Source organism: Lolium perenne, chromosome 4 (assembly GCF_019359855.2).
Source record: "Lolium perenne isolate Kyuss_39 chromosome 4, Kyuss_2.0, whole genome shotgun sequence".
Taxonomy (NCBI): Eukaryota; Viridiplantae; Streptophyta; class Magnoliopsida; order Poales; family Poaceae; genus Lolium; species Lolium perenne.
Window position 1 is genome coordinate 28,630,748 of NC_067247.2, and position 14,705 is coordinate 28,645,452.

At 48.3% G+C, this 14,705-nt stretch overlaps 1 protein-coding gene across 1 annotated transcript; it reads left to right on the top strand.

Moving 5' to 3' along the window:
- The first annotated feature begins 1,118 nt into the window (after positions 1-1,118).
- On the top strand, positions 1,119-2,122 carry LOC127292023 (uncharacterized). Its single transcript, XM_051321374.2, has one exon. The coding sequence runs from the start codon at positions 1,418-1,420 to the stop codon at positions 1,835-1,837; it is 420 nt and encodes a 139-aa protein (XP_051177334.1). The 5' UTR covers positions 1,119-1,417; the 3' UTR covers positions 1,838-2,122.
- Positions 2,123-14,705: the final 12,583 nt, after the last annotated feature.

Below are 14,705 nucleotides of genomic sequence, written 5' to 3' on the forward strand. Positions count from 1 at the left end.
CCTAAAGGTGAATGATATAATAGAATGTCATCCTCCTTGGCATAAACCAAGGTTTTGCAAAGCTTTCACCCACACCCCACACACCAGCAACCCTAGAGCGAGGCCTATTCACTAACCAAACTACCAACATCAACCAAAAGCGCTAGGGAGAAATTATCGGCATCAACTGTGGCCTGATGCCGACCTAGCAAGCCCCCTAGGCATTAGGACAAGCGCCATCAGCAAAATGTGATGACCTGTATAAGCAGCCATGCTGGTTTTGCTAGAGGAGTGTGACAACGAATAGATCAAAGGGTGATTTAAAAGACACTACAATTGTAGCACACCCCAAATGAGGGCACCAAGAGAAGGGGATTCTCGCAGAGGGGCGAAGTCCATCAAGGCAGAAAAAAGAAGATCTTCATGGTGATGCCTTCAGCAAGGGAGGGTATCGTCACTACCAATGGCTATTGCCATGCGGAATTTTTGCCGAGACCCATCTAAATGAAGCATCCAACCGCTGCCACAAGGACGCAGAGCGAACTCGAGACGATGCGGCTGAACCACCAACTCAGGAAGTGCAGTGGTCTAGCGGTAACTAGGATCACCCGCAGAATGCACCCCAGATCCAGAGGCCCGTGCCCTCTAGGCAGGCCCGGGTAGATCTGGCCATGGGCAGCCCGGCCCGAGCGGCCCGGCCCGACCCGGCCCGAAAAACTCTGGCCTGGGCCGAGATATGTTGGCCCGACACCCGGCGGCCGGCCCGGGTAGCCCGAAACCGAGATTAAGCCTACGGCCCGCCCGCGGCCCGACGGCCCGGCGGGCTTGGTGTGTTTTTGGCCGGGCCGGGCCGGGCTTGGGCCGAATTTTTTCGCGTCGGGCCTACCTCGGGCCGGCCCGAGGCCCGGCCCGGCCCGACACATGCCCAGGTATGGGCCCGGGCCAACCCATATTCTCCTCGAGCACTTGAGCACAACGGCACTACAGCTCCTAAAATGATGGTGCAAACTACTAGAAGCTACAAGTAGCAGTGTCATTTTCCAATCAAGCAGAAAGTGTATGATTGTCCGTGTAAACTTAGAGTAAATTAGTCCCCAAAGTGCAAGCAAATCTTCAAGGTTTAGCATAAAGCCGCCCACCCTCCCCCTCCCACTCCAACCATCTCCCCTGACTGACTGCTTCGCCTCTCCCTTCCCCTCCAAGCAGCTGCCTGCTGCTAGCTAGCTAGCTCCTCCTCCCGCCGCCGTCGCCAGACAGCCAGCCGCCACTCCTTCCCTATAAATCCTCCTCTTCGCCGTACTCCTCCTCAGACCGAAAACCTCTGCCACCACTCCTCATCACGCTTGCGCTTAAGCATCTTGTTCTAGCTTCTTGCTTCAACCGAGACAAAGAGAGCCGCGCAGAAGGCAGCAAGCCGGCCAAGAATCTACCTGCGGCCATGTCCGCGCAAGTGGCGGCACCGTCAGCAGCGTCTGCTGCGGAGAAGGCTACGATGGCGGCGACGGCGGCGTGGCCATACGTGGAGTACATGGCGCGGTGGGAGCGGCAGGTGGAGCGGCGGCAGCTATTCCTCCGGAGCTACCACTTCTCCCGCGACGCCGACCACCACCTCTCACCACGCGCGCGCACGCGCCGCGTCGTCTGGGCCGGGGCGCGCCGCCTGCGCCGAGCCGCCGCCACTGGGCTCCGCCGCCTCCGCGCGCGCCTGCGCCTCTGCTTCGGCTGGGCCGCGCCCGCGCTCCGCCGCCGCTCCTCCCCCCGGCGTGCCGGCAACGGGTTCCGCTACGGCCGCCTCAACCGCCCCACCGCCGGGAAGGCGGCGCCGGCCTCGGCCGCCGCGTCCGTCTGCTTCTGGTAGCCGGCCCGCGACGCGAGCGGCATCGTGCAAGGAAAGCTACAAATCCAACGGCGGCCAACGCAGTAGCACTTGTTGGCTTCCGAGTTAAGCTTAACTACATAGGTACAAGTAAAAAAATTAGCCGGTGAATGCTAGCAGTCACTTCTTCTGCTCACTGCTTGATTAGAGAGGATTATTACTCAAACAGGGCGCCTGTATGCTCAAGAGGATTGATTGTATCCTCTACATGTTTTTTCGTTCTTTTTGATGTTTGATTTGGATGGATGAAGTGTGTAGTTTGCTCAAGTTATCTCTGAAAGCAAAAAAAAAAAGTTTGATTCCTCTGTTCTTGGGGGTGTTTGATGTCCCTGTTCAAATCTTAAGTGAAACTGCGCATTTTTCTGAGCTGATGTCTTAGAAAAAAGAATCTGCTTCCTCTGTTTCTGTGGACTGATTGTGTTATCGACATTTTTATTCCTTCCTTTTGATGTTTTATTTGAATGGATGAAGTGTGTAGTTTGCTCAACATAAAATCTGGGAAAGAAAAAAATGTTCCTCTGTTATTGGGGGTGTTTGTTGCCCATCAGTCCATGCTCGTTTTTTAAACTGAAACTGCTGTATTTTTCTGAGCTGACCCTGAGGAAAAAACCTCTGTCATGATTCCTCAGTTCTTGGGGTTTTGTTTGATCACCCTGTCAATTTCTTACCTTTCAGAGGGAAATTCAAATTACTGTTGTGTGCACTCCACCTGGTGCAGAAAAATATGCATGCAATTCAGCCATTCAGGCAACACCGTTTTCCTATGACAGTAGAGACAAAATTTCAGACATTTTTCAGTGCAATACTATTTGTTTGGTGGTAACGAAATCAGTGCCCAATCATGGGTGCCATGCATGCAAACAATGTGAGGATGAGACATGTGTCTGTTTTCAGCGAGTGACCAAGTCTTGGCCAGCTTCTCGTCACAGGCCTGCAGTCAGTTTTGAAGTGGGTGAGAATGGGATGAGCGTCCTGTGGTGGTGAGGTGAGGTGAGCCACACCGAGGTGTCGCCCCCGGCTTTATTTCGAGTGCGCGTCGCGGTCAAAAGGAAGAAGAGGATGCCATTGCTGCGGCATCTTCCTTTCTTCCTCACTCATTTCCTTGTTTGTCTCATCTTTTCCCTGTGATACTTTACAATGAGACGATGCCCTCTTATTTCTTTCTTCGAAGTCCAAATTACATTTCTTCCGTTGGTTTGAAGTTGTGGACATAATTATTTTTCAGACAATTTGAACAGCTGTTCTGGAGACCAATTTTGTGTGCAAGAAATGCTGCTTAATGGGAATATCCCTCCACAAACGAACATAACACATGCCATTATTTAGAGGTTTCCTCTGATTGCACAACGTCTCCCCGCCCCTTCGTCTCTCGCGACAGGAGGCGGATACAACCTCTCCCGCCCCCATATCTCCGCCAGCGTGAGGGCTGGTCTTCTCTCTCTTCGCTTGCCGCTCCGGCGGCAGGAGGGAGGGAGGACCTCACTCCTTTGGTCTAGTCTACTTTATACATGTCTCCTTTGGTGCACCGTTGCTGCTCAGAACGGAGCCCGGGCGAATAAATCCGCCTCACCTCTGCTCCTACACTAGAGCCGATCTTCATAATGACGTTTCGGAGTTGATGCCATCGTGTGCTTATCGATCATTCATATCGGTGGCTTGGTCTTCTCGCCTTTCTTTGGATTTGTCTTGGCGTGTCGCTAGCGTTCGTCGTTATCCTTGGTGACGCTTGGGGCCGCGGCGAGGTGGATGCTCTAGAGCTAGAGCAAGGATATTAGTCTGAAGTGGTGGATTTGTCGTTGTTTCTCGACTTCGTCAATGGGATGCAACGGATTTAGGTCTAAGGTAGCACGGGACGTCGATGTGTCACAACGAAATGTGCCTGATTTATAAAACTTCATTAGGGATGGTCATCTTTTGGATTTGGCAATGGTAGAGGCTCGACGTCCATTCCAACACATGTATAGTTGGCGTAGGAATTTGGCGGCGGCTCCTGGCTTTGACTAGTGCAAGAAATTCTAGAGGTATTTTTCTGTAAAGTATTGAGAACACACTTGTTTTCTCCTAGTTTGTCTGTTAGTATCTACGTTTATTAGCGTCTACGTTTATTTACTGATCTAAGCATAGTTTTTTATTAATAAAATATGTAGTTGCTCTAAAAAAATACATGCCATTATTTCTCCGGTCATTCCTGCATGTGCACGTGCCATCGCCATAATGGACCAACGGGTTTACTTGGGTACGAGCGTGAAGATTGTCTGCAGCCACAGCTATGTCCAAAACGACTTCATGACCATGCCGGCCGGCCGGTACGACCGTACTAGCACTGGGTCAGTACTGATCCGAAGCATGAATCTATACCTAATAATAAAGGAGCTAACGTTTCCGTGGTTTGGTCCGTCCTAGGTTTCTGCCAAAATTTTCGTCAACGCTTTTTTCTGGACCGTTTTACCCTCCCACCGAACCGCATAATACTGTCCAATGCCACCCCAGGTACCGGTTCGGTAGTTCTTTTATGTCCATCCTAGGATGAACGAACAAGGCTCGCGCAAAGCTGACGAACGGCCCAATTCCCTGTCCCAATCCCATCTCAATCTCAATCTCAATCGGGCCGATTCACGACCACGAGATGCACGGAACTGATCGATTCCTTTCCGTCTAGCATCTTTTTATATTCTTCTTATTAGTCCCACCTCGGGTACTTATAGAGATTTCCATCGGCTTAAATAGATGCATATTAACTGGATTATCACCAAGGTGTTCAAAATAACAATGTTGGCTCGAGAAATTAACTGGACGGTGGCACAGAGGATTTGGCACATCCGGCGGTGTTGGGGTAGAGAGAGCCCGGTGCGCTCGCCCAGGAATTCGATAGGAAGCCGCGGGAGATGGAAGAAGGCCGGCGGCAGTCGAGCTTGCCAGCCCGGCCGCCCGGACGACGGATCAGATAACGAGTGAAAAATTAACCAAACGTTCGTGAGAGATGTCGCGGCCTCGGCTTAAGTCAGCGGGAGAGAATGGGATGCGGAGGTTTCGACAGCGGGGCGAGAGAGAGAGTTGAGGAAAGAGGACGCCTGCGGCGCGCTAGCGGAAGAAGGCAAGAAGCTAGCGACCTGCTAGGGCAAGGAATGGTACTCTCGTGAGCGTGGGTGGTGGGCTGCTTGCTGGCCCTTGGCCAGTCTGGGCCGAATCTTGTCTATTTTTTCTCTTTACAAATAAAAGTATTTCTGGATTTTAAAGGATAAAAAAATGCAAATTAGAAAAATTGCCTAGCTATGATAAGTTTGTTTAACAATAGATTATGTGGGCTTGCAAATTATTTATTAGATACTTCTTTCTATGCTTGTAAAAATTATGTTTACATGTGGCCAAGATCTCTTTAAATCACTATTGGAGCCGATTTATTATCTTTCTTTCATCTGCTCTATCATGAGCCATAGAGCCGTGGCTGCGGTGGTTGCCGCCAGTCGGTCCGACAACCATAGGTCCTCGAGTGACCTCCTACATGTGCGGCATCCAGGCACATCCAAACCACCGAACCGAACCCTCCGCTGTCACGTGTGCCCGACTGACGATGTCTTCGCCACACTCTATTTCTGTCGAAAGGGACCATCTGCTGGAGGCAGTTGTTAGCGGTGTGAACAGTCGGCAATGCTCACACATGCTATTGGCTCTACGCAATTGGCAAGCATCACCCATAGTGTATATACGTAGATTTTTCTTTCCAGCTGCAACACACGGGCCTGTTTGTTTTTCCATATATTTAACGAGTGATTTGTTGCATGATGATTATTTATTTTATAACGATATAATTAAAATTACAATTTAAACCCGTCGCAACGTACGGGCACTCTTGCTAGTAAAAGTAAATGATACGAAGAACTCATCAAAGACGATGATATACACAACATTGTGTAATTGACGGACACACGAAATCATAATCGCGCTAGTGTGGAGTACTCTCTCCGTTCTTATTTTACTTCGAGTTCTGAGTTTAGTCGACGTCGATCAAATTTTGTAGAATGTGACTAGAAATACAAGAATAAATATTAAAATCCATCGTACCAACAACAAAAGTAATACATGAAGGTTTATATCATTGATTTTATTATTATTTTTTGCGAAAAGGATCCTGACATTAAAAGGAACATCCAACTATACAAAGCATACCAATAAAAATGAAAATTACAACAAAACTCTTGAGAAGCCTTTCATCTTCAACCCCAGACCATGTTTGACGGCGAGCCGTCACTGCTGTTCCTCCCTAAACCGGCCTGACATCCATCCTAAAGACGTACACGAATGAAAACCCGTTTTTTTTCGAACACGAATGAATAACCGTTGATGAAACCAGAAATTTTTTATTGGCCAAGATGTCGCCGCCACTACTAAATCTTAACCCTAAAACCAGAAAAACGGAGATATTAACGATTTTTCAAAATATTTCGTCAAACTTTGTAAATTTTAACTTTAATAATAATCTAGAAAAACGAATTAAATAAATGGAGGGAGAACTCGGTTAAGCACTCCAGCGTCATCGAGTTCAGTCCCTGTCAGTATGATTGTCGCGCCCCATACGCCAAATCAGTTGCCGGCCAAACCACGTTGGACTGCAACCGTATAATAAAGCGTCGTAGGGCCGATCACCTCCATGTTTGTACTATAATCCAGTATTATGTCTATCCATTATCCGAAGCCAGGGCGATGAGACCGACCGATCTTGATTAGCCGGAGGATGGATGGCCCCGACGGCATGTGATATTTTTCTGTGCGTGCATGATCGTCCGTTTAATTAATCCGATGTGTACGTGTGTATGATGATCGTTGTATGATTGCTCGAGTCCGGAATTTCGTGGCGAAGTACGTAAGTATTATTCTATTTCTGGAGATGAGTACGGCCTGAAATGAATGAAATCATAAAAACACGATGGAGCGGTTTGGTCGACGTACGTCGATGTTTCTTGTTTCTTTGATTCTTGATATTCCGAGTTCCTAAAAAAACTGTCACTTTAGTTCTACAATTTCGATTTGCTACCACTTTAATTTTTTTCGCATAAATTTGATTCCACTGTAAGTTTTGTTTTGCAGTGTGCACTAATTAACACGAATTGAGACGGCGAATCTGCTGAGCGAGACCCACATGTAGGATTGACGTGGCTAAATCTGAGCAACTTTCTAAGTTAAAATTATTTAAATATCTAAAAATCAAGGCATCTGGAAAAAGAAAGCTATCCAAAAAATTGCCGACCCCTACCGATGGTCGGCGGCGCTGGCCCCTAGCGGAGGTCGCTATGTTGCCCCTCGAGGAGGTCGTCGTGCCGGCCCTGATGAAGGTCCCCATCGCCGCCCCTCGTGCGCTGACCTTGGTAGAGGTCGCCCTCTCCACCCCTCGCGCGCCAGCCTTGGAGGAGCTCCCTGTCGCCCCCCCTCCCCCCCCCCCCAGCGCCGTAACAACGGGGATCGATGCACCGCAGTAGCGGAGTACCAAAAACCGCGAGCAAAACAATGGGAATTCATCTGTACAAAAAGTGTCGATGTAATCCGAAAACATTGAGGCTTGGTGATCTACAGCGGGGATGACGTCGACCCCTAGTAACCTAGCGCCGCCGTCCTCCACGGCGCCCACCGCCGCCGCCCCTACCCTTCCAGTCATCGCCGCTGCCTCCCCTCTCCGACAGCAACAACCGCTTCCTCCCCTCTCTGCTCCGCAAGTTTCCAGCGATTCGCGACCGATTGTCGAGCGAGCTGCGATCCTTCGATTTGTTCGTGATGGGATCATCATCCGAACTCCGGGGATAGCGACTTGGGATTCTTTGGTGGCTAGATTTTGCGATTTGAATCATAATTTCATCTCTGAAGTTGATTTCAATGTTGCAGATATACCGATCGGGTCCGCGCGGGAATTCGGTGGCGTCCAAATTTTGTTTGGTCCGAGTCTGGGCTGTGGGTTAGACCGAATTTTTCTGGGTCGAGCCCAACGCTCTCGCTCTAGCACGGCCCGCAGCTGCTCGCGGATTTTTTCGCGCGATGGATCTGGAGCTTCTTCAGATGCGGCAATGGCGGCTTCTGTTGGGCCTCAGCCCAGCACTGTTCAAGGCGGATCGCCTTTTCACCGAGATACGGAGAGGGTCTGTGTTAACCCTAGTTCAGTTGGCACCGGAGCAATTGTCTTTGTTGCATCGCCTCCTTCCCCCAGATCCGACCTCACCCATCCACCGCCTCTCCGCCGCTGGTCTGGAACGGTCGCCGGCGACAACAGATCCTACGCGCAGATCACCGCTCTTCCGCGGATGGATCGGCGGTTCGGAGGGCCGCGCAGATCTCCTCCGAGGAGGAATAACTACTTTGGCTACCGTCCGCGAGTTGGATCTGAGGCTGATAGAAGAGACGAACAACGCCGGTGGGAAGAGGAGCGTCGCCGTGATGAAGAATGGCGTCGTGACGAGGAGATCCGGCGTCGTGATGAAGAGCGGCGACAGGCGGATCAAGAGCGTCTCCGCTTTGAGGAACGCAGAAGATCTGATGAGCGTCGTCGTCTTGACGATGAGCGGCAACGTGAAGCGACTCGCATCTCCGAGCATGTCGCGCGTGAACGTGCTCTGGCTGAAAGATCTCGCAAGGAAGATGATCTGCGTGCTCGTGATAGATGGGCGCACCGTTCCGAGATGGTTCCTGGAGCTTCCCCCAACCCCAACTCCGCCAGATCTGCTGATGTAAGTCCTGTAGCCCCCTCCTTGCCATCATCTAATACTATTGCTGTAGATGTGTTAGGAGCTGGCTCTCAAAATCAATCTCAGCATAGATCTGCTATGGTCGCGGACAGCTCTCAATCTCTTGTCTCTCTGCCGGAGCCGGTGGGGTCCTCTGTACCACCACCAGCTCCTGCATCCATGCCCTCTGCAAGTAGAAGGCCTGATATTCCTATTAGAAATCTTGCATGCTTTGTTTGTGGAGGAGATCATCACATTTCCATTTGTCAAGAACGTGATCCATGGGAATACAATGCCCCTTTCTTCGGGAGTGAGGAATTTGGCTCTGGGTTCTATTCCATTCCTGTTCCTGATGAAGATAATTATCCGGTTGAGCAGCTCAATTATGCCCACATTACAGTTGAAAAATGTGAGGTGAATTGCAGAAACATAGAGCATGAATTCAATGTCTGGGCAGAATCGATGAAGATCAACTGGCGATTTTTTGCTAAGGAAGTTTCGGCTACAGAGTTCAGGACTCGATTTCCTTCAGCAAAAGCAATTGAAGAACTTGCCATTTTGGGAAATTGTTCATGCGAACTGTCCCTGGTGCTATTATCAGTTTGGAGAAGTGGGCTGGAGATATTGAACCTATTTCTGTTATGCAAGAAGCTTGGTTCAGAATAAAAGGGATCCCTATGAAGTTCAGAAACAAGTCTACAGTTTACTATGCTGCCAGCCTTGTTGGCAAGCCTCTAGCCCTTGACAAGAATTTCCTCAGACACTTTGCTTATGTGAGAGTCAAGATTGGCAGCCAGGACTTATCTCTGGTTCCCAATTCCAGGATTGGTGAGATTAAGAAAGGTTTCTATGAATTTCAATATTCCAGAGAGTTGTTTGAGCCATCTTCTAATACTGGTAACAAGCCAGCTGTTCATACTGATGTCCAAGGCACTGAGGGTGATCAAGGCACCCCTAAAAGACAGAGAATGGGTCTGCAAAACTCAGATGCTGGATCCCAATCAGCTCCTCCAAAGGTTTCTGGAACTCATACTGGGACACACAGACAATCTTCTATGCAAGCTTCTCAAGTTCTTATGAAAGATACAGGCAAAAGGAAGTTATTTGAAAGGGACCTCACTTGCTATCCTGATGAGATTCCCTCTTCTTGTGCCACTGCTAGTGACAAGGTATCAACTTGTCAATGCCTATGGATTGTAGGCTAGGGTTTAGTTAGAAGTAGAGGGCAAGTAGATCTCGAAGGTTTCAGCCGAAAAGTACTCGACGATTATGAAAACTAGGGTTTGTAACAATGATTCGATTATCTCTTCGTCCCTCGACTCCCCCTTTATATAGGAGGCGGAGCCGAGGGCTTCGTTTTGTACAAGTCACAGAGTCCGGGACGGTTTCTAACTCACCCCGCCAGATTACAAATAACACTTCCTATTACAACTCTAACTTTCCTTAATATATCTTGGGCTCCCGAATCTTCTTATTCTTCGGGTATTGGGCCTTCAGTAAACCCCGGGTACTATCTTCGGCAGGCCCATTTGGGATGCCTATGTCAGTAGCCCCCGAGATTTTGCTTGAATCGTAGAGTCAGGGAAAATCTCCACTGTTTATTTTTATTCGAGAGCTTTAACTTTTTTATATTTCTTCACATAAAATTCTATATTGTACAGGGATACTGGTAGTTGGGGCTAGTTCATCTGACGGATCAGGTACTAGTTAACTGCTCTAGTGGCAATCCGCAAAAACCTACTTCGAGATCACGTCCCTGGACATGATCTCGGGATACTGGTGTAAACTTCGACAGGTGCCGCTTAAGGTCTTACCATTCGTCGAGTCCCAGTCAAATTTATCGAGTACCTAACGCGTCCGTTAGGATTTTCTTCGTATCTGTTGATACGGATAAAAGTAGCGTAGCGCAGTCTTCGGCGATGCCACGCCAAAGCAGTAACGGATCTGGGGTCTTACCTTCGCAAATTTGCGGCATTCAGAAATTGATCGCAACTTCGGCGTTCTGAGAATATATTGTCGAGTGCTTTTCCGGCTGTTGGAATGGCACATTTTATCGAGTCAAATATGACTTATATTGCTCTCCCGATGGGAGTATATGTAGAGTTAATTATAACTCGAAATATACTCTCTTGCTTTTCTATCTTTTTTCTTTTTTTAATTTCATCGGGTACGCGAACAGCGTTCCCGATGGGAGTAGCCCCCGAGGCTACAGCCAAGAACTTGTGCTTGGTTGTAGGCTCAACATTTTAGTCCACCTTGTCGTATATTGTCATTATTTCGCAATATGATCTTTTTTCATCTCTCGGGTGCGCGAACAGCGCTCCCGATGGGAGTAGCCCCCGAGGCTACAGCCAAGGACTTGTGCTTGGTTATAGGCTCCCGCAATTTCTATACTGCCATACTCGAAATTTTACTTTTTGTCGAAGTAGCCCCCGAGCATTTGGGCAAAAACTTGTATTTGATCAAAGGCTCTCGAAGTATTTGATAACCTCTCATGTCGCCAATCTTGTTTTATTTTTCTTATCGGCATGCTTCCCTTAATCAAATTTACTTCATCTCTGTTAATAGTCGTGATTTTTCTGCCTTGTGGGTCCATTGTTTCCACCATGTTAACACGTCGTGCAAGTGGGGGACACACGTCCTCCGCTTTTCCTGGCGCACGTACGGTAACGCCTATCTCAGTAAAAATACCTTTTTACCCTTTTATCTAGAAGATCTTTTTTCACCACACGATTTCTTCATCCAACGGTGCATTGCTTCGCCCGATTCTTATATAAACCTTTCTTCAACCTCCGTTCACTCCTTCGCTTGCGCCGCACATCTGTTCCTCTTTCCAAAAACTTCCCCTGCGCCCAACTCTCTTTGATCTTCCGCACGAACATTGCTTTTCCAGTGCCATTGATGCCACCGCGCACGCGACTCACTCGCCACAGCACTCCAGAGTCCAAGATGGCCGCTGAAGACCTTGAGTGGGAGAGATCTAAAATCTCCAACCAAGACATCAACACGCTGAAGAGGCTTGGCCTGATGAAGAAAGAGGACGCCATCCGCTTTCCCAGCGAAGAAAGCTACCCAAACCCTCCAATGGAGTACCAGGTTAGTTTCGTTGATCACCTCATCCGCGGCCTTTCTGCCCCAATTCACGATTTCCTCCGCGGCCTTCTTTTTGTTTATGGGATTCAGCTGCACCAGTTGACCCCCAATTCCATCCTCCATATTTCCATTTTTATCACGCTGTGCGAATGCTTCCTCGGAATCCCTCCTAACTGGGCTCTGTGGAAACGCATTTTCTGCCTCCGCCGCAATGGCTCCCACAACGCCACTTATAACATAGGCGGCGTTGTTATCTGTGTACGAACTGACGTTGATTACTTCGACGTCAAATTTCCTGATTCTGTCCAAGGGTGGCGCAAAAGGTGGCTCTACATACATGAAGAAAGTGCCAACTCTGTGGAACACAACAAAGTCCCTTTCGACGGAAGTGCCAAAATTCAGCGCCGCCGCTCCTGGGATGCTGAAGCTTCCGAAGAAGAGAAAAAGGCGACAGAAGCACTTATGTCTCGTATTCATCAGCTTCAAAATACTCGAGGCAAAGAACTGTCTGGTGTTCAAATCACTGCCTACTTCCTTAGGATTAGAGTGCAGCCTCTTCAGGCTCGCAAAAATCCCCTTTGGACGTATTCTGGTGAAAACGACGCCAATAGACTCTCCAGTGATCTTTCTGCAAAGGACTTGGAGAAGCTGATTCGAAGAATTTCCCGCTTGGCCAAGAAGGATCCTATTCCCTCCTCCTGCCGCGTGGAACCATACAGCTCCGCCAATCCTCTCCCTGAGGTATTTTGTCTTCTCGAATTTTTGTCTTGTTCCGAACTTTCCCTGCATTTCATTAATTTTTCTGTTGTCGCTATTTTCCTGCAGAACCATCCTACCATGGCTTCCCTTCCTCCTCTTCCTGAGGATGGAGAAGTCGAAGAACAGGCTATCGTTGCCGAAGACAACCAAGGTTCTTCTCTTCCTGAAAGTGAAGTCGCAGGTTCCCACAAATCTGCGGCTTCCCATGAAAAAGAAGTTGAATCTGACGCCAGCGAGTCGACGCAATCCCTTCCTCCTGCTGTTTCCCCAAGGAACAAAAGGAAAAGGAATGACGCCGAGGGTTCTGGCACTTCTAAAGCCGAAAAAGTTGTTCCTTCTCATCCGAAGGCAGCTTATAATCCTTATATTGAATCCCTCGTCAGTTCGTAAGTCATTTTTATTTCTCCTTACTTCTGTACTCGAAATGTTTATCTTGTCTTGCTTTTTATACTGTCGATGTTTAATCAACAGTGATGACGAGGAAGAAATACCAACTGTTGACGTGGCTCCTCGGACAAGCACGTCACATACTGTACTTGCCTCAGACACGCTAGTTGAAGGAGAAGAATCCTCGCCTCCTCAACGAAACGTCGTCACCACAACTCCGCCAGCAAGCCCCCTTGCTCCTTCACCAAAAAGGACAAGGATTGAAACGATTGTTGAACCTGCCCCTCAATTGGGCAGCTCTTCGACTCTGCTCTTAGACGATGTAAGTTTGTCGATATCTATATTTCCTCTATTTTGCTTTTTCACGCCTTCACTCTTTTTTTCATGCCGATGTTTCTCTTGCTGTGTTCTTCTTTGACAGCCCATGATCAAAGAGCTTCTCCGCATCGGATCCCAATTCATTGGGTACCGTGAGTATGCGAGCAGAACCGAAGGTAACAATTTTTATACTTGCCGTTTTTTCTTGACTTTTTGCTCCTGTTGTTTGTCGCGATTTTTGATCTTTCTTCTTTTTATTTTTTATCTCGACAGAGAAACTTGCAGAGGCCAACAAACGTGCCGACGCACTTGCTCAAAAACTTGAGCAAAGTGAGGCGGCTCGTAAGAAAGCCGAACTTGTTGCTAGCGAACCTAAAGACGAGGCTGATGAAGCCAAAGCAAAAGCTGCTAGTGTCGAGGAACTGCAGAAAAAACTTGAGGATGCTGAATCTGCTTTAACCGAGCATATAGCTGCACAAGCTGCTCGTGAACAAGGGATCCTCAAGCGCCTGAAATCACAAAGTCGACGCACGCACAGTAATACCATTGATCCCTTCTATTTTTATGAGAACCGCTGTTTCTTGTTGTTGACCAATGTTTTGTTTCCTGTGGCAGACCAAACAAACCAAGATTTTGATCTGGAGAATCCCGTCAATGACCCTCTCCTTGATGCACTTTCTTATCTAGAGCTTCATGGGTCCGAAATTCGTGAAGGCGTGGCAAATGCTAATGCAGGATTGTCGGCGCTGTTCCCCTACTTCTTCCCGAAGAAAGAGGAGCCCCCGACTTTCCTTACCCTTGCCAAGAGCTTCAATTCATCAGAAGACCTTGGATTGAAGATGCGTCAAGAAAACATGAAGATTGCTGTCGAAAGCACTGTTGCCCTGGTTGCTGACAGCCAACAGACTGTTGATTGGACGAAAGTTGGCGACACCGATCAAATAGAGCAATCGAGATGGAGGTCACTGATCAAGGCAGCCAAGCCCAACACGAAGAAAATCTTGGCATATCTTGGGATCAAACCAGCTTCGACTCCTAGCTCATCAAGGCCGGAGGTCTAGTTGCATGCCTCTTTGTTTTTTCTTTCTCTGTTTCTTTTGCTCTTGTCGCCAAAGTAGTTATTTGGCGACACGTACTTCGTTAGCTCCACTGTAAGGCCTTTGTAATTATTCCGAAAGATTAATGAAAACTCTATCTTTTGCTTGTTGATTGATGTTGTCTTTTAAATTTCAGTTGGTATTTGATAACTACACTCCATCTTCCACTCCTTCCAATGTTTCGCCTTCTTCTTCTCGCTCAAAGAGAACTCTTGCTGATGCTACACCTGTCGAAGATTCCTTGCCGCGAGAATTGAATGAACTTCGGCAGCAACTTCAGTATGCAAAGAAGCAAACACTTGTGATGATGGAAAAATCTCGTAAGTCATCTGAAGCCGAAAAAATTGCACTTCAGCAAGCTCGCGAGGCCGTGGCTGCTAAGGAAATCGCTGCTTCCGAGGCTGAAAAGGCGACTACTCGAGAAAATTTCATGCTCGAGTTGATGAATGAAGCCAGTGCGGATATGTCGGGTATGCTTGTTTCATCCTC

Excerpts from the sequence above, each read along its gene's own strand:
- LOC127292023 (XM_051321374.2), top strand. The coding sequence starts at position 1,418 with ATGTCCGCGCAAGTGGCGGCACCGTCAGCAGCGTCTGCTGCGGAGAAG.